The sequence below is a fragment of the Seriola lalandi genome, unplaced genomic scaffold, assembly GCF_002814215.2.
Source record: "Seriola lalandi dorsalis isolate HSWRI2012SDOR001 ecotype SW California unplaced genomic scaffold, Sedor1 jcf7180002054927, whole genome shotgun sequence".
NCBI lineage: Eukaryota > Metazoa > Chordata > Actinopteri > Carangiformes > Carangidae > Seriola > Seriola lalandi.
Genome location: NW_019525479.1, coordinates 1,922,655 through 1,945,490, shown reverse-complemented (window position 1 = coordinate 1,945,490; position 22,836 = coordinate 1,922,655). Strand labels below are relative to the sequence as shown.

General features: G+C 39.7%; 2 protein-coding genes across 2 annotated transcripts in view; one reads left to right on the top strand and one right to left on the bottom strand.

Moving 5' to 3' along the window:
- The first annotated feature begins 1,466 nt into the window (after nucleotides 1–1,466).
- On the top strand, nucleotides 1,467–6,965 carry fitm2 (fat storage inducing transmembrane protein 2). The gene is made up of 2 exons (XM_023392986.2): nucleotides 1,467–1,658; nucleotides 3,143–6,965. Exons 1-2 carry the CDS (start codon nucleotides 1,486–1,488, stop codon nucleotides 3,744–3,746), a joined length of 777 nt encoding a protein of 258 aa, XP_023248754.1. The 5' UTR covers nucleotides 1,467–1,485; the 3' UTR covers nucleotides 3,747–6,965.
- Nucleotides 6,966–8,581: 1,616 nt separating this feature from the next.
- Nucleotides 8,582–22,836, bottom strand: part of gdap1l1 (ganglioside induced differentiation associated protein 1-like 1) — a 17,811-nt gene continuing 3,556 nt past the window's right edge. The window contains exons 2-6 of the mRNA XM_023392985.2: nucleotides 17,532–17,724; nucleotides 13,482–13,655; nucleotides 11,096–11,190; nucleotides 9,280–9,394; nucleotides 8,582–9,196 (exon numbers count right to left, since the gene is read on the bottom strand). Of these exons, the coding sequence (XP_023248753.1) occupies nucleotides 8,853–9,196; nucleotides 9,280–9,394; nucleotides 11,096–11,190; nucleotides 13,482–13,655; nucleotides 17,532–17,724 (921 nt within the window). The 3' untranslated portion in view covers nucleotides 8,582–8,852. The remainder of the gene's footprint in view (nucleotides 9,197–9,279; nucleotides 9,395–11,095; nucleotides 11,191–13,481; nucleotides 13,656–17,531; nucleotides 17,725–22,836) is intronic.

Genomic DNA, 22,836 nt, shown 5'->3' with positions numbered 1-22,836 from the left:
ACAATAGCATCAAATTCAAGTACAGATACAATTGCAGATTGACCAGCAGAAGAGAAACATGAATTGTCTGTATACAAAATGTTGACCTGTATTTTGTTAGTCATCTCTTTAGCATTGCACACAAAAGGCTTTATACAACTTAAAAGATAATTTCAGTTTGTCTACTTTGAGTCTGTGATGCGGTTGCATTCGTATTGAGGTCAATATGTGCTATGAAACCGGACACCTTGACCCCCTGACTTACATCCACATGCCACACTCTACAAGACTCTGTCTGAGTAAACATGACCCAGAGCAAAAAGGAGTTTGTGTCTGTCTATGTAGCTGAGTCTCTCATACTTGAAAATATCCGGAAAAATGTTTTTTTTTATTCCACACACTGACAGTAATCTCAACGGCAATTTAAAAAGAAATATTTTTTAATCTCTGTTGGGAGTATGGAAATAGGATTGTGTGATTATGGCCACATCTTGAAATAATCATTTTTAACATTGACATTGATTGTTGACTCAGACTTTCCCTGACTTTCTACCAACATTCATTCTGCCCAATCTTCCTTAAATTGCACACCATATTTCTGATTAATGCTGATGAATGTAGCCGATGGTATATTTTTATTTAATGCTGTTTTTATATTTTTATTCTATATCTGGCTCTGCAGGTATGCAATTATGCAGATGCGGTTTTAATTGTATTGTTATCTATAGCTTAAAAAACTGAAATACCTCATTCTCAACTTTTGCATTGTGCTGTAAATCAAAATATAATGAATACTTGGTGACACAAAACCTGTTCAGTGTTTTTTGTATGTGGTAGTGCACCGCTCTGTCCAGCATGTGGCGCCCGAGAAGCCTCATTGGTTGATGCGCAGTGACGTCAGAGTGACTCCCGCCCATAGACTGAGCCCGGGGATTTTTTTTTTTTTTTTTTTTTTAAGGCATGAAGAAATATCGTATTGCACCAGTGTTGTCCAGTGAATTCAGTTATTGTAAAATATCAGCTAAATGTGACCCTCTTTGTTCTGTCTACACACAGATAAAATGACACCTCATCTCTTTTGGGACTGCACCTTTAACGAGACTTTTTAGTATGACCATAATCTCTAAACAGAAAATTAGATACTCAACTCAAACTTCAATTTATTTATTTAATTATTATCTATTTCATTTTTATTTTATTTTATTTCATTTTGCTGATGAGATGCCTGTCAAGAAAATGTAAATGTTATTAAAGTTATCTCTTTATTGACAAAATTACATATAAACCACACATATGGACGAACTAAAATACTGCACAAAATCCCAAAGCAGAGAAAACTAGAGTGTAATGAATTTTATATGGAATTTATTTAATTAAACTTAGTTTGATTTTCAATCATTTATGTATTATTTTTATCTTCCGCGTGCATGCCCGTTACTGTTGTAAGTTCGATCGTGTAAATAAAGTTTTGAAAAAAAAAAAAAAAAAAGAAACCTTGGCGTCAACATGGCGGCGGTGGATGTCATTGTGGACAACTTGTTGGCACTAAGGAGGATACCGGCTGTCCGACAACACTTCCACTGGATATTTTTAATCATTTCAGTCGTGGGGTCGGTTCTGAAGGATCAGGACCTGGTTCCGGAGACGTATTTCAGCAGCAGCAGAAACGTCCTGAATGTGTAAGCAGTGCTACCCTGTTGTTAGCTTAACATGACCGGTTGATATTGAGCTCATGACCACGCCTGTAGCTCACTGGCAGGTGAGCTGCTGACGACAGACAGGTGAAAGTACATTGTTCACAATTTTCCCGATTATTTTATGTAATGAAATTAGCGTCGAAGTGATGTAGGTCAAAGGTGAAACCGTGGCTGTGTAGGAGAGCAGTTTGAAGAAAGCAAATTCTTCTCCAAGAAATCACTGTCTAACAAAAGATAAAGCTCCTAATCAAACGAGCTGAAATGATTAATCCATTGATCGATTTGACAGCAAAATGAATCAGCTGCTATTTTGATAACTGAGCAACCGTTTTTATTTAATCTTCAAGAAGAGATATAAAAATCTTTCATTTCTGGATCCAACTCCTTATGAGAGGATTTACTGCTTTTCTATCTCAAACAAATAATAAACTAAACAAATAATCGAGTAAATGATTGGCAGATTAATAGATGGTGAAATAATAATTAGTTGCAGCTCTACAATCAAACCTAAATTAACTCAGTAAAGACAGAGGTGTTTTAAGTAGATTAGTTCAATCTTTCTTTTGTTTCAGTTTGATCAAAGTGAACTTTGTCATTCAGATCATACAACAAGGAGTTGCTCCTGTCTCAATGCGAAAATCACTGACACAAGGGAGGCACAACAAACATTGCACAATGTCATAAAATCATTTGGACAAATAGATAATCAACAATCGACTTATTGCACAATATGTTCACAGTTTACAGCATGTGAACATTAACACTTGAAGTATAGTAACAAAGTGCTGAAATAACTGAAGCATTGACTTATTACAGTGTAACAGCAAATAATTGGTGCTTAAAGTGCAATTGTGTAATGTTTTTAATTTCACAAATGAAAAGTCGACTTTCTCAGTTCAGTACACTGGGGTTTTGCTTCTGGAGCTTGGCTTGGTCTGGTGTGACCAGCAGCTTGTGGAGGGTAATGTTTGTAAATTTGATGTAAATGTTGCTGTATGAAGCACATTACTGAATCATTTGCAGGCTCTCCTCCACTTGTGCTGCTGTAACATTCACTTATATTATCCTATTATTGTAACTTTTACCCTTTTGAAAATATTTACATCCATGAATCCAAACAAGTCAAATCATTTCCCAAAAATCCAAAATTTTCTGCTTCATAGATACTCTTATCATTGACAGACATCACATTCAGTGAGTGTAGTATTATATATTTGAGCCACTAATTTCACACTGAAAAATTATTGTTCTGCATTCTCAAATCACAGGTGTGATATTATCCTAATTTACGTGGAGAAATATCATTTAAGATTTTAAAGCTGCTTCGGCTTTAAGTGGAATAAGACAAATATTTTCTCTTTGTGTCCTTATTATTTTGTGAATTTATTAATACATACAGTATTATTATATTATGTTATACATCTGATGCAGTATTTGAGAATGTGAATGTCCTGTTCTTCTTGCAGGTATTTGGTCAAAATTTCCTGGATGTGGACGTTGCTGCTGCTGACGCCCTTCCTCCTCCTCTCAAATTCCTCCCTCAGCAAGAGCATGTCGTACCGGCGGCTGCTGTCTCTGGTGGTGGCATCAGCCGTCTGGTACATCTGCACAGAGATGTTCTTCTATATTGAGAACTTGACCGGCTCCTGTTATGAAAGTAGCACCATGGATGTTATCAACACGGAGTTCACATCCAAGGCCACCTGCAGGCATGCCGGTTTCCACTGGGATGGCTATGACATCTCGGGACACTCCTTCATCCTGGCCTACTCTGCTCTTTTAATCGTGGAGGAAACGGCTCCGATGGCCTCCCTGAAGACAGCCAGTCTGTCTGCAGGGCTCAGGATGGTTCTCAACCTGCTGTACGTGGCCTTGAATCTGATTGTGATCATATGGGTGTGGATGTTTGCCTGCACCTCTGTTTACTTCCATGACAAATCTCAAAAGTTCCTAGGGACCATATGCGGCCTGTTGGGGTGGTATCTGACATATCGGGTTTGGTATCCAAAACCTTGGTCACCAGGACTCCCCCCTCAGCGTCACCCAAAAGAACAGAAACAACATGCCTAAGCTGCAGTCATACTTTCCTGTAGGATATTGTTGCTAATGTTGCAGCCATCCTCAAATCAACGCACTGCAGTTGATGTTATCTGTCTCCAAGTCCAAGCTGGCCACGCTATTTTAAGTTATTCCCTCCTCACAGAAAGGTCGGGCTTGCAGTTCCTCCGCAGTGTTTGGCAGCTGATGTTCCCAAAATGACTCTTGGTAATCTGAGACAAAAGCAAGACGCTGCTCTTCTGTCCAACCTTTAGCCTCTTACCAACAGCCCCCGTGGCTCGCATGCTAGACAATAGTTTGTCTGCCAGTTTGTTGCCTTATAATGCAATCCGTTTTTAGAAATCTGAGTGGGAACACTAGAGATTGTTTACAGCTCCAGTTGTATAGCACTGATGACATGTATTTTTGCAGACCAATGTACAGTAGATGTTCATTGTTTTTTTTGGAAACTACCTACAGAACAAAGTTAGACTTCAGTGTAAAAGGTAAATTTAATCCTACACATAGGATTTTAACGACCTGTCACATCACAACATACATTAGTTGTTGGACAGCCCTGTGAGTGCCCATTATCACTATTAAAATCTTTTAAAGGATGAGGCTGGAAATATTCAGTATTTTACTTACAGCTGCATCTGGATTAATCGTTTGGTCTATAAAACCAAATCTCTTGATTGGATAGTCAATTTAATATCAGGTAAGACAAAAGAAAATTGAAAGTCTGGAACCAGAGAATGTCTGTTTGATTTTTGTCCTTGGATAAACAAGCTTAAGCAATTAATCGCTGATTGAAGTGGTTTAAGCTCTACTTTTTCTCATTGTCGACAACTCCATGAGTCCACCAAAGCTATATTTATCTCAATAGCTAATTAAGTATTGCCAAGCTAATTCCTCTGTGCCATAGATCCATGAAAAACCATCTCACCACCGCCATAAAAACCCGCTAGAACACCAAATGTGTATTAATCCATGTCTGTTTGATTAATGTTTGTTAAAAACTACAAAGTCCAGTTGTTTCAGGAAATAATTTACTTTTTAAAGACTAAAGCTAATATCCAAGACCTGTCTTTAGTTTGAAGCAGTGGGCTTGAGATTGAGAGCTACAGATAGGGAAGGGGAGTTGTACAGTATTGAGAGACAGACTAACACATTGGTGGTTTTGGTGTTTTCATGGGGTTTGTTGACTGTAAGGATCAATAACACCAGCCCTATCCTGTAATGGAGGATTTTAGGAAACTTTCCTATGAGTAAATAATAGCAGTATTTTTAACAATATTAATAACAGTGTGACAAGAATCAAATAACAGTTTTGTAGTGATGATGTGCATTTTCATGACGTGACAAATACACAGTTATAAGCTCTGTAGTTTAAGCACTACATTGGGTTTTGGCAGAATAAAAACCAGGACCTGTATATTTCATTTTCATTATTTATTTGTTATTGATGGCAACTGAATAAATTAAGGCTTATGAACAAACATCATAAAAAGCACCATAAATAAATGCATATATATAGAAATATAAAAAATAAAAAGTAAAAAATAAAAAAATACTATAGTGAAATATAATGGCCACAAATCACAACTAGGATTTCTCGACTTCAACTCTTTGTGTGATCCAAGAAGTACGGATCCAACCCCTCAGGCAGCAATGATTTCAGTCAGAAGCGGTGGAGTAACAAGTGTGCTTGAAGTAATCAAAATGTACCAAGCGTTTACAATGAGTGGCTGGTTATGACGCTCCTTTACATTTTCACCCTCACAGTGTCATCTGCTCTTTGTCAGTTAACAAAATAAGTGAATGTTTGAGCGTCAAAAATCCACAAACAATTACAATTACGCTAATTCTGTGATTAAATCTTTACACCCAAGTTTATTTAAGCTTTAGCTTACTTCAGTCTTTGAAAAAATCTAATATTCTTTTAATCTTGTCTTTTGTGCCTTTTACATCTCTGCTGCTCATGCAAGATTAGTTTGAACCCAAGTAACCTCCATGTCCTATAATATCCTAAATGTCTGTGCAGACATAACGGATTGAGTCGAGACAGTTAAATCCATATGGCTGTCCTGCATCATATCCACATCACACATGAAACTGGACACAATGAACTACATGTTTTACTCTTCCTCTTAATGAAAGTCAGATTTAATTATCAGATATAACACAGCAAGGCGATACTGCTATTAAAGGAGCATTGATCATTGTCTTTGGTTCAACGGAGTCTTCCACGGCTGCTAATCACCACCTGCAGAGACGACGTTTCTGTAGCAGGAGAAAACAGGGAGTATCCTGAATTACCACCCGAGGCTTGAGCTGTATACAGTTGAGAAAGAAACACTGTGATGTGAGTCCTAACTGCAAGAATGTCTCTTATAACCAGCCATGAAACCAAAAGCAGCTTACAACTCCAGCCAGTACCTCACATAATGAGTTAAACCTAAAGAGCGGCGCATGGTTCAGGAGCAGATTTGTAACATGTTAAACCCTGGAGGTCTGACTAAGACAAAAAAAGCAGAAAGGCTCCCATTAAGGGCGAACACAGAGTGTGGAGCGGGAAAAGTACACTGCATCAACAAACTATGAGACAGCTGGCAAGGCTGGCTGAGGAGGGAAAGGGCTTTTTCCTTTTTCCTCATCACTCCTTTAGCCTTCAGATGAGTCAGCTTTTCCCTCTCCCCCTCCCTCTGTTCCCCTTATAAACCCTTTGAGCTCATTAAAAATTCAGCATGGTAAAATAAACGAGACAATGTATAATTAAAAATATCTATCTATATCTATGTAAAAACAATCTTGCATCTGTCAGGAGTTGGCAACAAACAAACAGCAGTAAAATATTGCTGAGGGACCATCTCCAACACACGGTACTGCACAGGCGCTTCAAAGGTCACATTCAGCAACACTACAGTTTGAAATCTGTGGTTCTGTTTGGTAGCGATCATAAATTCTGCCTCTGGGGGAGACACAAAATCCTCAGTGTCCAACCCGTCACGACACGGCTTACACAATAAGAGTACCCATGCATTGAAATATACATCCTAAACCTAACGCAACACTATTGTGCCATAGACGCAGAATTTACAATTTTTCTTCCACCAAGTTCAGCCAAGTGTAACTTTTCAAACACCCAAGACTCATGACATCTGAACTCAAGCTCAGCCACAAAGAGAGTGACAGTGGACCAGTGTGTGCCGTGTGATCTGTGGTGCTCTAAATAAACGGACTCTGAGCGCACGTGTGTCTCTGTGTATGTGTTACTGTGTGTAGGGTGCACATTTATTTAAAGGAATACTCAGACATTTGGGGAAATATGCTCATTTGTTTTGTTGCTGAGAGTTAGATGAGAAGATTGATACCACTCTTGTGTTTGTGTTGAATATGAAGCTACAGCCTGAGAGTTGCTGAAGGGCCTCAGCTTGTGAAAAACCCAGTGTGTCATTGAAAAATACTCAAGCTGCTCGAACTCTGTCTCAAACTTTCATGATTTCTCAGCCATGAAGGGGTGAGGAAGGAGTCATGGCTTTAACGTCTCTCTCCACCTCTACTTCATCTTCCTCCAGGAGAGACTGTCTGAAAATGTGCTGTTAACCTTTAAAAGTCATCATGTGCACCCCCTCTCTATGACGCCTGGCTTTTCACCCCACGCTGTAGTGTGGCCATTCAGAACAACTATAGCCACTTTTGCCTTCTGATATAGACAGAACGACTTCGGAGCTAGTTCTTATCTAATACAACCCAACCTTTATTCTTAATTCTGCTCTGAAGGTTTTTCCAGAATCCTAAAAGACTCTTTTCAACATCTGGACGAAAAACAGTTTTGTCTGCTGCACCATGAAAACTGTTTTTACACCGTTTCCTCACCCAAACAAAGATGATGGATAGAAATTATACATCTCGTCGCTCCATTTGAATAATGTGAACCAAAATTTTAAATGTCATTAGTTATATTGGTGAATACTGATGTTTTAATAGAGGAAAGACGTGCAATTTTGATCACTTTAAAAACAGGTAAAAACATTTTTTTTTCCTTCATGCAACAGATTTTTTCCATCCAGATTAGTTGAGTCTGAGCGTTGTGGAAACACTCAAGGTAAACTGAGGCTAGCTGTTTCCCCTCTTTATTTAGTCTTTATGCTAAGCTAACCAGCTGCTAATTCTAACTTCATACTTAATGTACAGACGTGATACCTTCAGAACAGCTGTTAAGTGTTAAAACACGTACAGTTATTTTTCTGAAAACATGAGGCTCAAATGGAAAGTTAGAGGCACTAACAACAGGGAGGCAACACCTGGCTCTGTGTAAAGGTAACAAACTGCCTACCAGAACCTAACAAGCTCACAACCCATGTAAAACCAAAAATAAGTAATTCATTATTTTTACAATCTGGTTTTTGTACACATTAAACAAACAAGATATCATGTTAGTGAGCTTTAGAGGTGTTGGTGGGAGGTTCCCAGTCTTTCTGCTAAGCCGAGCTAAACCAACCATCTCCCAGCTGTAGTTTCATTTAGCATATACACATGAGGGTGGTATCAATTTTCTCATCTACATTTAAACAAAGTAGCAATTAGCAAATTTCCCAAAATGTCAAATTATTCCTTTATACTTTGCCTCCATCCTTTCATCACGTCATCTGGCAGTTTCTGGCAGCACAGCACTTTTCAGAAAGTATTCGTCACGTACATGTTCCTGCGGCTTTACTGGTTAAACCTCAGGCAGATGGAGGAGTGAAGAGCAGGTATGAGTAATGACTATAATAGTGGCATGCGAAGGTCAGTTAACCCCTGTTGGTGTTACTGTGTTTAACATTTCGTCTGGGTTTCTACTTTTAAGTTTTTCGGTTTAAGTGCACCTGCCTCCAACAAAAGTTAAACGGGGACTCGCAGACGCAAGAGCTGCGAGTTTCCAGAAATTAAAACTTGATGAAGGCCTTGATTACCAGAAAATGTGCTGTCAAGAATTTCTTATTATGGAATGTTTTAATATTTCTTTGTTCACCCAGGTAAGTAATAGTGTTCTCTATATAGATTCATTATGTTTTCCTGCAGTCATAAAACATTACAGAAAAGTTGAAACATCACACAAATACACAGACATTTAACACAACAAGAGGGCATTCACTACATGTATTTCTTTTTTAAAAACCAGTAGGCAAAGTAGCCCATCCCTCCCAGCGAGCCCATGAGAAAAGAGGCCCCGAAGAAGGACGGCGGCTTCTTTTTTACCATCCGGAAGGCGTTGGGTAGGACCGCGGAGAGGAGGGTCGTGTGGATGTCGCCCAAGACCTTGCGGAAAGCGTAGCGTTTTTGCACACGCACAAAAAAGGACTGCAGGTTGGGTCGGCTGCCGTCCTCCCAGTATTTCTTAGAAAGTCCCAAGAACTTGAGCCTGTGCAACAAGGCTCCGAGGCAGACATCAGCTAGTGTAAATTCAGGTCCACATAGCCACAACTCACACTTTTGACCTGCAGAAGAAAAAATGAATATTCAAATCAGGGACGTTGTTGTTTTGGTGCCATTATGATAGAAGATAATCATTTGGACATACCTTGATACTCTAGTTTTCTTTTCTCCAGTTCAGCCTCCACCTGATCTAGAACCATGGCTAACTCTCCCAGAATTTTCTTCAGGTAGTTCACATTATCGTGGTCCAAGATTTTTGCCTGTCAACCATTTATAAAAAAAAAAAAAAAAAACAAACTTTAACCCCAAGAAGACAACTAGCATGCACAGCTGGAAATATAAAGTAATTATGTTGTTAAATGTTGACTACACTTTGCTCCAAGTACTTTAGAAAAGAGCCAGATAATTTGTGACTGTCAGATTAAATTTTATAGACTAACCTCCCAGTACTTGCATGTAAAGTGATTTTGTATTTCAACACTAACACTGCATTAGATTAAAAAAGGCTGAAAATGACAGATGTGCTGCAGCCAAGCAGAAACAAACAAGAGCGTACAGCTGTGCCAGCAGCTCTGTGAGGCTGTCCTGAGGCGGTGTTGCTTTGGGCTAAATGCTATCGTTTGCATGCTAACATGCTGATGTTACGCAGATAATGTTTACCATGGGACTCAATTCCAGTGCTCGCCCCTGAGCCCTGAACCATCACAGGCTTTTATCACCTGTGTTGTCAAACAATGTCTGAAGAAAAGTCACATTACCCGGATACAGAAATTTCTGTGGACAGCAAAGTGTAGAGCTAAGACCATATGGAGTTTAGTGAACTACAGGGTTTGTTTGAACATGTGTGTTTATAATTAATCACTTGGTCATGAACTAAAGTATTGGCCCACCTAGTGCCAGTCTAATGTAAGTATTGGATGACATTAGATGAAAAGCTAATGGGAACATGAATGTCTGTACCAAAGTTCATTGCTATTCCTACAATATTTGTCGAGACATTTCACTAAAAACCACAAATATCAACCTTGTGGTGGCGCTAGATGAAAAATTACAGGATCACCAAAGTCAGTAGCTTCATCATCTGGAAACCACAAATGTCAATGTAATAAAAATGTACAATTTTTATTACAATTCATCTTGAGGTATTTCTGTCCAGGCCAAAGTCAGGGACCAAAAGGACGACTGACGTTGGCACGGCTACAACCAGAGCACCGGCATGGCTAATAAAACAAGCTGGCGTGGGACACACACTCGTTCCCGTCTCATCGATTCTAAACCTCACATTTTTATAGCACTGGTGAAACAGCTGTAACGTCTACTTTGTGACTTTTCAGCCATTGTGTCCAACACAGTTTTTTTTCTTGCGTTTTTCACTTTCTACCATTAGCAGAATGAGAAATGTGACGGTAAGAGACGGAGAAAATAGTAGTGCACCTGCCATTTTCTCCAGGGAATATGAACTGTATGTTCTACTGTATGTACTGAATGCTGCAGAGCTGAGTTTGTCTATCACAGAATATTAAACACTTTTTAAACACATTTCTGTGGCCCTAAATACAGTTCATGGATTTGCAATGTTTTCAGATACAGATTATAATGATAATATGTTATATTTAGGGAATATTATTCACTTTTCAGGTATTTGTATTAATGGTATTAATAATGTGATGGAAACTTCTTAGTTTGCAACTTAAATCTTAAGTGCAAATTCAGGGGGTTCATCACAAATTTGGGGATAATTAATGATAATTAAATTAACATTACATGCAGTGTGTATTAAGAGGTTTTAAAGGGGAAATCCCCTTTAAATTCCCTGGATTTTAACCTCATTATTAAGGAATTGTTTTGTATTATTTGTTACATTTGAGAGTTTAAAAAATACCCTCATTATTGCAATCCTTTCAATTATTAATTTTTTATCTATTAAAAAGACAAAATCACATAAATGCACACAGACTCACCATGAGCTTCTTCTGCTTGGACAGGTACGGTTCTGTCAGCTGAGGCTCCTCATGGTCCAGCTTCATCAGCTCCGTGGCAGCGTTGGCCAGGTGTCCTGGAGTCACACACAAACACAGAGTCCTCTAAAGATATGTCTGTTGGGTTAAGAAAAAATGAGTGATGAAACTGATACATGTTAAAGTCTAAATTATGGAGTATCCTACTCTGCTGTACTGTCTGAATAATCTGTCAAATCTGTGGATTAATGTGTTAATAGTTCCCAAGAAACACATTGTTTACTTTACAGTTTACTTGTTACTATCTGGCCTCTTTGGAAAATGTAAGTATCTATTTGAGATTTGGTTCTCAAGATTTATATCTTCAGTAGAAAAAGAATTATACCTCATATTTGTACAGTCAGTTTTGTGGTTGAAACACATGATCAGTCTTCATTGTAGCTACACTGAAAATAGATGAACCCTGAAATATGTGACAACGGTATAAGACGCCCTCTGAGCAGCGATACGTCTTCAGTGAAGGTTGGAGGCTACAGCGAGTCGCTATCAGAAAGTGACGCGACGGACCCAGGCTAGCTGGTTAGCGTGCTAACTTCAGATTAAGAAAAGACGTGATGGAGACAAGAGTTAATACTGGTGTTGCTTTCCACCGCTGGAGACAGATCTTAGTGAGTAAAGGAATAAAGTTTGATGCTGAACTTGCAACATTTCTTCTAGACTGGTAAGTTAAGAGCCGTTAGCGCTAACTTCGGCTGTGTAGCAATAACAAAACGTACAAATAGCTCCTTTAACACCAGAGTGAAAGATTAGTTTATATAAAACAACCATGAGTGGATAATTACACACAAACATCACTGATGCCTGTTTCCATTTAATACTCCATCAGGTCAATTTTATAGATACAACACAGACTGAAGAGGGTTTTACTGGATAATTAAGTCTGCTGCTGGATTTCATCGGGTCCAGCCCGTTGCTTTGATTTACATGCGGAGGCCATTACCTGATGGAAAGAGCTCTACAGTTCGGACTGGGAGGCCTGATAGCTGCAGTTGAGATATATAAACCTGGCATCACTACATTGTGCTGTGTTAAGGGTTTTTTGGTATTGAGCAGCATCAAATTACACAGTATGCTAATCACGTCGTGCACATGAAAACAGGGATTTGTTATCCAATGATGTAGAAAATGCTGTAAGGAAGATGAATAGCTTTGCATTCATAATGCCTGTGTGTTGTTTTTGCTTTGGGAGACCAGTTGGTCCCGAAGTTGAAGCTTGTTCACCTTTAGTGCTCGTAAGTGTTCAGAATAATAAGTTCAACACACTGAAATCTATTTAGCCCACATTGTGCATAGAAAATAAAAAAAACACACAAGGACAAAGGGGCAAAAACAATAGCATCTACTTTTCATGTTGTCAATCTACACATTCTTCACATCAACAAATTTATTGTTGTCTGCTGCCAAGAAAATGTCTGTTTAAGTGTAACGAATAAAAGCTTTAACATGCACAGTATATAACACACCGTATGCATCTGTAAAACCTACATGCATTCATCCACAATATCAAAACGTGTGTGAACACGCAGTGTGAAACGCAGCAGAACACACTGTCACATGAAATCATTCCGTATCAATGCACAATACGAGGTGTGTGTGTTCACTGAACACTGGGTTACACACTTACACACACACTTACACACACACTTACACACTCTGTTGCTAGAAACCAGTGATGAAAGTAACAAGATACATTAACTCAAGTACTGTTCCTGAGTTAATGTATTATTTCCATTTTCTGCTGCTTTATACTTTTACTCCACTAGATTTCAGAGGGAAATGTTCAAAGTTTAACTCCACTACATTTATCTGACAGCAACAGATTTCATATTAAAATAAACATGATAAACCAAAAAATACAACATATTGTTAAATATTAAACCAATGATTTCCAACCTTTTTGGCCTGAGACGCTTTATAGAAATTCATTTAAACATCCCATACTGTATAAAATGAGATGTCCATGTGTTGTTTGATTATAGATCAGCTCTAGCTTCTATATTAATACTGTGAAAGTATCAAAGCCTCAGTCCACAGAGAAATGCACACAACCTGTATTCTGAAACTGAGCCTTACAATGAGCCGTCAGGACTTCTGTAACTTTGTGATGTCATAACAAAGCAGTCGCAGCTCTCAGCTCTCTAAAACAGTTTGAACAAAAACTGAAGAATACTGATGGACTGTTGTATTAGACTGCGTTAGTTTCAGCCAGGTGTAGCTACCGAATAAAGTGGCAACTGGGTGTGTATATCATCCACTGTGTTTGTCTTGTAATGAATGCAGAATTATAAACAGTCATGCCTACACAGTACGGTGAGCTGGCTTCACTTACTACGTATTTCTGCGGTGGCGTACTTTGGGATCATAGAGTCAATGGTGAGCTCTGGATGGAGGATGCAGCCGTGTGTGTAAGCGTCCATGGGCAGACCATCCAGTAGCTGACGGTACTGCTGCACACGATCGTGGAGAGGCGAGTCTGCATCCGGAATAAGCTGAGCCACCGTGTCTGCGGGCAAGACGGCGACATGGAAACACGAATAGAGAGGAAGCATTTTAATGTGGCTCAGAACTGTGTCATGGATCTGAGGACAAACACAGGGACATAAAAAACAGTGATACAGATGCAACAAAATATTGTACGCACAACCATTTAAAAAAAATATCTAAAGCACAATTACACACTGGTATTCTTGATATATTTTTCATTAACTTCCCAGAACACCAGAGGTTTCTAAGCAACCAAGCTTAGTACTACATAACCCCAAAATAACACTATTCTCCCTGCACCAGCCGTCAGATAGACACACAGAATGGTAACCTGGTAACAGATGACACCCCTCACTCTTTAACACACCAGCGGTCATGTTCCAGAAAGCCTGATGTGAAAAAACATTTTGGAGCCTAAGACGCTTCTTTGAATTTATTTTAAATACAAAACGTAACTGGTTTAAACTAAACAAACTGTATGACTCCATGAGATGAAATTCATTTGCTTTAAAATGATGATCCTGTAACAGGTGTGTGAAGGACTCAAATGCAGGTGACCTTTATCGGCCGTATGAGCCAGAACAGGATCATACAGACAAAAGCAGTTCTCCAGATCAGACCATGAAGAAAAGCAAAGAACAATCTGGCAAAGAGGAACTGGAAGTCTGGGGTTTGTGGACTGGGTGAGAGTAATCAGGGGCAGGTGTGTGACCAGGTGAATGGAATTGGCTTGATGAGGTGGGCGTGGCTAATACAGGGAGGCGTAAGGAGAACGGTGTGAATGGAAAATTACTGACTGGGAGCTGGATGACAGGGGATGCTGAAGTGAAGCAGGTGACCTGAGATGCAGAACTGTGACAGATCCAGATGAACAAAATCATCAATGTGAATAGTAACGCGAGACCACAAAACACACAGGTTGAGTAGGCAACACTGTAAGCTTGCTGTGCCAGATACTATAGGAATATAGTTCAACAGTATAGGAAATGCATATATTTGCTTCCTTGCAGTGAATTGCAGAGAAGATGAATACAACTCATTCAGTATCTGTCCGTTAAGGGGGTTCAGTGTTTTAATATTGCATTTCCATAAAAAAAGATTTAGGGGGAAAAGATTCAATATTTTTGCAGCAAAGGCTGAGATATACCACTTTATAGTCAAGTTATAGTCAAACTCAATTTGTCATTTTTTGGGCAACACACAGTTTTTTTTTTTGGCAAGACACAGTAACTCACTGGAGTTTCTGCTGGTTCCTGACAACATAGATCCAATAAATACTCAGGTACATAACCCCATACTCTTATTTCCTCATTGAGAAATCTGGATCAGGCCTTGTGCCCCGGTAAAAAAGCAGTGTGTAACAAGATGGTTTGCAGAGGAAACATTGGAGACACTCAGCCACATGTTTGAGCATCATTCAGACCCAAACTCAGGAGTTTATGAGGAGTTTATTGGGCACCCAAATCGGCAATTACAAGACTTTCGACAAGTTGATGAAAACAGCAGCACAATGTTTCCTTTTGTCCATTAGAAACAATGTCATTTGCAACTAATGTAACAGCAGAGATTGTTCTACTTCAGAGGTGCTGGTAAGGTGGTGGTAAGAGGATATTGTTACCTTAAGACAGAACCGGGCTAGCTGTTTCCACCTGTCTCTATACTCAGCTAAGCTAACCTCCTGCTGGCTCCAGGTACGCCTACATATTTAATAGACAGATATGAGAGTAGCATCGATGTCTCATATAACTTAACTTCTGTTTAGTCCTCTAACTACTCCTCCTTTGCTATTATTCCACTTTGCTGCCCTAATTCTTGCGGCTGGCTATGTGCCGTGTGGCGGGGGGGGGGGTGTTCAACATAATGACCTGCTGCTGAAATTTTGTATTAAGAGTGAGGGAAGTTAGCGGACCACAGAGAGCTTTTATCTCTGTGCAGGGTCACAGCCAGCCAAACGCAGGGACGGCATCGCTGACAAAACAGAGATAGTCAGTTGGCCGCTTGAGGACGTTCAGGCCAAAGACGAAGCTCGAGGAGGGTGGAGCTGCACCTGGCAGAGCTCCAGAGAGCTGAGTAATCAGTCCCAGGACCCACATGCCGACCTGAGCATGCCAAGCAGCGGTGCTGTAGGTGGTCTGCTGCAGCACTGTGGTGGAAATATTACATCAGCAAGTAAAGGCCAAAGCCATCTGAAGAACAACCTCCAGCTGGTCTTGGACACAGGGGTGCACATTCAGTTTTAACGTGACGGAATAAAAGGGTACCTGAGACCTTGATTGTTCTCAGTCAACAAACAGCTTTCACACTGCGAGAGCCTCCTGCTGCATCTCAACGACACTGTAAAGTAGTTTGAATTGGCACCACGCTGCACTGCGCTGGTGTAAGAGTCACTTTTCGGAGACATCTGCACTTTCCAGGCCAGCTGCAGCCCATGTTGCCAGCATTCATTAGGGATTTAGACGCAGAGAGAAAGCATGTCTGTAAGACTTATCCCCCATGACTGACTTCTGGCTAAAAGCATGTCCAGCGCGAGGTCTGGTTTTGAAACATGCGCTGGAGTTGTTTAACCTTCAGCAGAAAAACACACCGTAATTGAACTGTTATAGTATACTCTGGAAAACTACTACTACAGTTGCAGATTTGAGTACAAGTTTCACATTAATTTGTTCCAAAACAAATGAATGCAATGACCTGCATCCAGCAGAGTGTCAAAGAGCTAAAAATGAATTGGTGTGAATGAGAGAAGGACATCAAACACCAGGGACTGGTTTCTGCCTCCTAGCCTTTCATTACTGAGCGAGCAGTGAACCACATCGTCTCTCTCAAGCCCTCAAGCATCGCTGCTCTGAAAGAGTGACCACTAACTAAACTAAGACAAGGGAGAGCTCCAGTTATTAGCCAGCTTCCCTCAAGCCTTTACTGGTTTGTGACCCCCAGGACATTACATAACAGTATAATGTCTAAACTGATGATACTATAGCAAACGCCACCCACTGATACTATAACACACAGGATTAAGTGTAATCATCTTAACTCTTGGAGCTGCAAAGGCAGACGTGCTACTCAGAATGCACATTTCACATCTTGACACATCTTTTGCATAATCATCCATCATATTTGCATAGCTGCTGGTGTCGTTATTTACTTATTTACTTATTGGGCTCAGTGTTTTTGTGATAATTCCTTGTTCTTTCATTAAATTCTCTCCCTCGTGTTTGTTATATGTGTTTACCACAAATTTCCCCCAAGGGATCATTGGGGTTTGTGTAATCTAATCAGAGGAGTTCATCTCGGTGACATTGGTGCAAAGACGTCGTTGCAACAACAGCACAGTACGCACTGACACACACTGTACAAGGACGACAGATGGCCTCTTCCAATTGTCTTCGCTGCCCCAATCTTCACATGCTGCCTGTTACTTTCTGTGTCTCTAACTTAGCAACAAGATAAACCAGGCAACCGTACCAGGGCCCTAAACCCCAGAGGGCCCCAGCCCAGAGAGCCCTTGGTTAAATGTGCGTGACTTGATTTGCAGTAAATTAATTAACTGCAAAGACCTGCATAGTTACCACAAAGAGGAGCCCTGAATCAAATCTAGATTGTAGATTTATTTTTTAGATGATCTTGTGCTCATAAGTCGAAAACACTCTGGCTGCCTTATTTTAAAAGTGGTCTTAAATAAGCTTGATGGCTACATGCATGATATTGTGTTGTTGAAAACACAGCAGCTCGTATTGCAGTGTAGAGCTAATTAAAAACTAAAAAAATGAGGATCCTTTCACAACACTTCACCCTGTAGTCTTAGATATAATCTATCAACTAAAATCAAAGTCTAAAGTGAAGAGAAAAAAGAGATACAGCATCATTACATAGGAACCACATCACGAATGTACCATACCTCCCACAAAGTTTTTCTCCAGGTAATCTATAATCTGGTTGTAGTCACTGATGATGGTGTCGCCGTGGAGGAAGACGGGCACCTCCTCGCCCAGGTTCAGCCTCATGAACCAGGGCTCCTTGTGCTCCTGCAGCGGCAAGCTCACATCCCTCTCCTCGCAGACGAGACCCTTCTCATTAATGACTAGACGTACCTGCAATTACAAGCATATGTTTAGATTTATGTCTGAGGAGGTGGATGACGCTGCATGTCAAAGCTACCAACTGACGCTCTCTTAGCTGCAGATTGTTACAGCAGCTTCTGGCTGATGAGAAAGAAAGACAAGATGTTGACAAGCAATAATTTGTTCCAGGATCTCAAACCAAAAAAAGTAAATGGAAAACATGTTAATGTATGTATAAATAGTATGCACAGGGTGAACTGCGAGACATTTTATTGTTGTAAAATACAAAAACAGAAAGAAGACTGATGAACTTATGTCAGTTTTACCAAAGCAAAGCAGACTGGCTAAGAGGTTCATTTTCTTAGTTAATGACATAAAACAAAGATAATCTTTGTGTTGTATAAAACAAATAGCCTTCGCTGAACTGTTTGTGTGGTATTTTACAGCGTGCAAACGTTTGAGTAAAAACCATCCTGAACAGTCAGGATCAATTGCTTGCGGGATGAAGGATAAGCCGAGGTCCATGGAGAGCTATTAGTGGGAATAAGATTAATGAAAGGAGATGACACAAGGGGTATAAAGCGACACATTTGGCCGCTGAGGAAGAAGAGCAATATGGGAGTTTTTCTGAACATGGAAAGACATTGTGTAATGGAATAAAGCTGAATGATTTAGTAACACAAGCACAGTAATTACAACAGGACCACTGGTTTGAACAGCAGGAACAGATCTGTGAATGCAGCTGCAACGTCAAAGAAGAAAAAAAAAGACTTTTTATATCGCCATCAGTGACACTGCTTCACGTTAAATCCAGGATTTCTATATAAAACTCTCAGATATTTCAGTCTAACAGCGCTGAGGTGTCCCTCAGTGACGCCCACAATAACGCAGTCACTGTTGCAACACTGACTTTGTTATATAATAATATTAGTCACTCCTTGGTAAAGATGCCAAGTAGTTCAGCTGCCAGGGAGGCACAAACATACTCCTTTTACTTAATAATATACGGTAACAGCTGCTGCATGTTGCTGCTGTGTTTGCTGTTGCACACTGGTGCTCTGAGGTATTTGTACTTTAAGTATTTCCATTTAATGCTACTGTATATTACATTTCAAAAGGGAAATATTGCACTCCACTACATTTATTTCACAGCTGTAGTTTGGATTTTACATACAAAATATATGATGAATTAATACTATAAAATGCATTTTATAGATTAAACTTCACAACATACATATAAAGAGGTTAAATTGGATCCATCTGAACCAGCTACAACATTGAATGCTGCTTATTAATGCCCCAACATTAACTTAATTCTAATAATACTTATAGTAAGAATCACTGGTTCCCAACCTTTTTGACTTATGAGCTCTTACAGTAAAGCAGTGTCTGTTAGCTGTTAGCATTTCCACCAGGGAGACATTTCTCTACTAAACTTGGTTGAACCTCAAAGAGGACTCGCTAATATTTCAGAAACACAAAAGTTAGAGAACAGTCCGAAAAATCTATATAAACTTGTGCAGCAAAAGTTTATTTTTCCTTCTTTTCTGCCACATTACTCTTGTCGCGACCCTTCAGATTAATTTCATGACTCTTTGCAGGACCAGACCCCCTGGTTGGGAACCACTAGATTATACTACCCTACTGTAACTGACAGTGTATATACAATGCAGTAGCTCCACCTGACCATCAACAATAAATGCTGCTTATGCATTAATGCATCAGGACTAATAACAATGTGATATATGATAAAATATTTTATCATTTTTTCTGAATGACTACTGTTACTTCCAATACTTGAAGTACATTTACTGCTAATACTTCTAAATTATTTGTATTTTACTTCAGTCAAATATTGGACTTCTTCCATCCCTGACTGTTACTGAAAACAACATGATAATTGACTGGTCTCACGACACATGATGCCTTCCACACAGACAGAAAGCAGCGGTGTTACAGTCTCAGAGAGGCCGTACTGAAGGTGTTAATCTCTAACCTGCAGACCTTGAGGTTGCCAGCGCTGTATCGATCTGTGAGGCTGTTCTCTAAATGTGCCGTTACTTCAGGGTATCGTGCTCCATCTGTCTCTATCCTTATCATATCTGTTGTGTTCACAGTGCACCACTCAGGTGAGCTAGATGAATTTACTGTATCGCCACGTTGTCGTGAAGCATTAGAAACACATAGAAAGGGAGGACAGTGTTGAGCAAGAGGAGTTGAATGGTATAGCTTCCCTCTTTCCTCAGGAACTTGCTGAGGCAAACAAAGACTTGTAAATAATCCCCTGAACCTCTGATGACGATGGTGTCTTCACAGAGATAACAGCTGTTGATCTGTAGGAGAGGAAACTCATTGCCATTACCACTTGCTCAATGTAATTACATTAGGAGTAATTTTTGTCTTTTTAGAGACAGAAAAGGTGTTTTGCAAGTCACGAAAGATTGACTAAATATAACACACATCTTTTAAGATGCTGCAGAGAGATTTTGACCAATCAAATTGCAAGCATTTGTGTTATATTAAGTCACAAAATATGCAGCAGAGTTCTGGTGCAGTGGACAAACTAGTGCTCGGCCTCTTAATCTCATAAAAGCCGTCCCCCAAAATGCCATTTAAAGCACACACCAGCTTGCGTAACAACAAATGTCATTCACCATCGTACAAATACAGTATAATCAGGATTGCTGTGCAAATTTAGTGCAGTAATTTTGCTGAAGTCCATGTGTATTGTCATTCACACATGATGGTGGAGGCACTTGAGCTACTCCAGGTCCAGGATTGAGGTGGTAATAATGACAGTGAGCCTGGTGTTAACCCTCTGCTGAGTGACAAGCGGCACAATCAGCAGCTCCCGACTTCAGTGGCCATGAGCCAACAACTGAGCCTCAGAACTGACGTACCGACCTGAGTCTGAGCATCAACTCAAGGTTGTTGGTCTACAGTGGGGAGGAATGTGCTCTAACGCCGTCCTTCAGTTCGTCGTAGTGTTACAGCTGTTGCTGAATAGATTCTGGGCAATATGCAGACATCATTATGAGGCATGCACCTAGGCATGTCTCATAATGAGAAAATTTACCAATCACATAGTCTGAAGTGCAAGCAGACAGAAACTGACTAAGACTTAAATTGAAGATTATTTTAATGATCCATTTATCTGCCAGTTATCTGTTTGATTAACTGAGTCATTGTTTGGTCTTTAAAATGTCGTCAACGTGCTCGTTTTGTCTGATTAGCCTTCCAAAACCAGAAGACATTCATTTCATTATCACGTAAAATGAAAACTCAGACTTTCCAATTATTTTCCTGTTGATCGATGAATCAACAAACTGTTCAGGCTCTAAATCACCTAAATAAAAATGTAAATCATGAGAGTGTAACCAATGTTTACACATAAGGCACACGTGGTGGTCAGTGACCAAAAGTTGTGGCAATTGTCATTTCATGACAGTGAATGTGCACTTTTTCAAATGGTTGCTCTGTCATTTTAGTACTGAACTTCCATAAATTAGATTAGAAACAGAAACAGAAACAGAGGAAGAGATATCCACACTTTTGCTGCCTATGGGTCAGGTTTATTGCCCAGAGTTTATTTTGGCCAAGTGTTCATATCATCATCTACATCTAAAACTGAATCAGACTTTTACTTCCAGAACCAGGGGTGCCCCAAATCCTCATCAAGGTCTTAATGTGGACCTCGAATCTGGGGATCCCAGGTCTGTGAGCCAATGGGAAGAAAGTAGGGCCCCCAGACATGAGATGTGCCACTGTTAGCTGTATAAAACCACGTGGAACAGATTGTAATATAATATATGTATATATATCCTCCGGAATAACTGGAAACGTAAACCTCTCATGTGTTGTCAGTGGAAGTGTTTGCTAACATTAAAATGCTAAAGTTAGATTTGTAAAGAACTATATCTGTCCAGGAACACCTGAACATTTCTCTGTTTTTGTGGCATTCTTGGATCCTTATTTCACTTATAGAATTTTAAAATTACACATAAGTTACTGTGAGTTACCCTCTCAATCTGTGTAAAAAAAAAAGAGTTAAATTAACAACATAAGTAGTAGCCTATTTGTTTTTATACTTTTGTGGAAGATAAGGACCTCATGTTTAGGGCCTCTACTGTTTGTCTATTGGCTCACAGACTTGGGGTCCCCTGACGTGGGGTCCGCAGTTCAGATCAGAATTCATGCGTTTTTTTTTTAACAACTCACTTCTCTGAGCGTGCACATAACGTCTGTTGTCAGCATTCAGTCTCAGCACAACAACAAACATGAGGAGAGAAGCTACGACTTTAGCCTTTTGTCACCTTCTGTTGACTGTGGTTATTTATGTACACGTGCGGCTCACATTTCAGTTAAATCTGTACATGTGTGGCAGTTTAAGACCTCAACTGTGTTCACACCAGAGCCGGATATATGCTACTTATAAACATCAATTTGAACCTTGAACAAAGAAAGATCGGATCAGACTAAAAAAAAATCAGAACTGAGCATTAAGCTCTGTAATGTTAAAATAGCCAAAGTCTCCAAACCCAAGCTGTGATAACCCTGATGACACCACAGGAGCTGTTTCCTCAGACTTGACAAAGCTGCTCTAGAGCCACAGAAAACATTATACAGCTGTTTTCACAGGCTGGGTCGTACTCCCAATTACTAGTGAACCGATCTTTATGTGCAAAGGAAGAGAAGTGGCCCTTTAATATATGCTACATACTGTATTGGGAAGTAAGGCCCTGTTGATCATACTTAAGCATAGAAAGCCTTCTTGGTGTAGCGTTGTACAGGTTGTTATGAATTCTAATAATGTCTTCTTGAGTTTTAAACGACCAAAAGACAACAGTTTGATTATCTTCCTCCCATATTGATATAATACGAAGGCACAGGTTATTGTCTGCCAAGGTAATTAAAGGTAAGACTTAAAGAAGGCATAGAAATTACAGCATATGGTATGATTCTGCATGCAGAGGGGGAAGGATGGCCTTTGGTTTGTTTTGCACATAATTTTAATCAATTATTTAGGATGTTATGTGTCAGAGCACATAGGTTGTAACCACATTCAGCAGTGGCAAGGAGATAAAATAGCTTCAACATGTCAATGAAAGGAGAAAGCTGATGAGATATGAGGGGTGATTGATC

Excerpts from the sequence above, each read along its gene's own strand:
- fitm2 (XM_023392986.2), top strand. The coding sequence starts at position 1,486 with ATGGCGGCGGTGGATGTCATTGTGGACAACTTGTTGGCACTAAGGAGG. Across the intron at positions 1,659-3,142 it reads AGCAGAAACGTCCTGAATGT|GTATTTGGTCAAAATTTCCT; the intron begins GTAAGCAGTGCT and ends TTCTTCTTGCAG.